Source organism: Propithecus coquereli, unplaced genomic scaffold (genome assembly GCF_000956105.1).
Source record: "Propithecus coquereli isolate 6110/MARCELLA unplaced genomic scaffold, Pcoq_1.0 Scaffold386, whole genome shotgun sequence".
NCBI classification, from domain to species: Eukaryota; Metazoa; Chordata; class Mammalia; order Primates; family Indriidae; genus Propithecus; species Propithecus coquereli.
Genome location: NW_012149574.1, coordinates 1,731,067 through 1,733,025, shown reverse-complemented (window position 1 = coordinate 1,733,025; position 1,959 = coordinate 1,731,067). Strand labels below are relative to the sequence as shown.

Here is a 1,959-nt window from a genome sequence, read left to right as displayed (position 1 = left end):
AGAGAGCCTTAAAAACTCATGCAAAGATTAATCACGAATTAGCCTGCCAGAGATAGGTCAGGGTGCTGTATTGGCTACCTTCAAAGTCGTTGGTTCTGCTCGTTATAGTTTTGAATCATATTTATTTAAGAATTGCCTTATTTAGTTACTGAACAACCTGGGGAATAGATCAAGAGGCCGTGAGTTACCATTCCTCTGTTGATTGCTGTTGCTGTTTTAGAAGACTTACCATTTTTCATACAGGAATATTTTTCAGTCATTTATTTCATCATATGATACCTGTATCTCCCATTCCAGCACTGACTAATTTAAATGCGTTGAGAAGAAACTTTTGAAATACGATGTCGTTATAGAACTTGCGTGTAACAATTCTGTAAGTCGTGTGCAACACTGTTTTTGTAAGAAAGCGCTAAAGTTTAAGGACATTTCCCGCAGTTACAGAGAAGGCTGAAGAACAGCTCCTCCCCTGAAAATGAGGTGCTACGCCAACCACTTTTCTCACCAGCCCTTATCTTTTTTGCAAAGGTGCTTTTCCTAGTGATGTGGACGTATGACAAACGTCAACCAGCTACAAGACAACTAGAAATTATGAAGATAAAACGGGCCGGGAATCCACCACGCCTTCACACTTTTTCGCATTCACTTTAGACTCAAGGGCCACATAACCAGGTGGGACTGTCACCTGTGGAAACCGTTAAACATCCTCCCACAGCGATGTACTAGTCAAAGGCATAGTCGTTAAGGCCAGGGTGTTAAAAGAAACCGCCCGCCTCCGCCAGCCTCCGGCGCCCGAGACTCCAGCACTCAAGCAGGATCAAGCGAGGCCAGCGGAGACTACAACTCCCGGCAGGCAGCGCGGCAGCGAGGCTCACGCACACGCAGCCCGGATCCTGGGAACGAGGGCCCACGGCGGGCTTCCGGGACAGGAGGAATGGCTGCGCCCAGGCTGCGGCGTGCGACACAAAGGCTCTTTGCGATGTCGGCGGTGCGGGGGCGCCTGAGGCGAGTTTATAGCACGTCTCACGCCTTTGCTGAGGTGCTACAGCTGCCGAAGAAGCAGATGACGAAGCTGCTGTATCCGCTGCAGGAACTCGAGCAGTACCTCGCCCCGGACTCGAGGTCCGACCTTCACCTGAGGATCTTCGACCCGAGCCTGGAGACCATCGCGAGGGCGGACACCATCTTTACCGCCACCGCCCGGAACCGCATCGATTACCTCAGCTCAGCGGTCCGTCTCGACCACGCCCCCGACCTCCCCTGGCCTGAGGTGAGAGCTGTCACGGTTCGCGCTCTCCCGCGCGCTGGGAGTGTGGGAGCGCTAACCGCAGCCCGGGTCTGCCCGCCCGTCGCGAAGGCTTGCGCGAGGGTTTTGCCGTCACTTATTTCCTATCACCCAGCGAGAGGTGTTTTCTAGCTTTGTGTGGATGCATATATTATTTTGACGAAATAACCGTGTACAGACGCTCCTCGACTTACGATGGGGTGGCCTGACGAGCGCAGCAAACCGAAAATACAGTTAAGTCGAAAATGCCGTCTGCACACACACACCCTGGCCCCGGCCGAGGGCCATGGTAAAGTCGGATAACATTAAATCTGCCCGTCGGAAGTCGGAGCCTGTATATAGTTTAAATTATTTGGGTAATTAATATAGAAGACTTTAAAAGGTTTTAAGAGCCAAACTAAACGTTCCAAAAATAAGTAAATAACTCTGTCCTTTTATAACTTTTTTCCTATTTAACTGAAGATGAGAAACATGCTGAGACAAATTTACACATTAGACAGTGAATAAGAAACGTATAATAGTTTCACAAATGAGATGATCCTTATCAATGTGATTTTTGCGCAATCTCAATTTCCTATCATGTGCAAAATAGTAATTAGGTATAGAAGGCAATATGGAAGATTTTTTAAAACAACTTGTATTATTAACAGTGAAATTCCATGAATGAGCATTTGATG

General features: G+C 48.2%; 1 protein-coding gene across 2 annotated transcripts in view; it reads left to right on the top strand.

Annotated features, from left to right (window-relative positions):
- The first annotated feature begins 916 nt into the window (after window positions 1-916).
- Window positions 917-1,959, top strand: part of GTPBP8 (GTP-binding protein 8 (putative)) — a 44,952-nt gene continuing 43,909 nt past the window's right edge. The window contains exon 1 of one of the 2 annotated variants that reach the window (XM_012652239.1): window positions 917-1,267. In XM_012652239.1, coding sequence (XP_012507693.1) covers window positions 932-1,267 — 336 coding nt within the window. In that variant the 5' untranslated portion in view covers window positions 917-931. The remainder of the gene's footprint in view (window positions 1,268-1,959) is intronic. The other variant, XM_012652240.1, reaches the window with a different exon arrangement.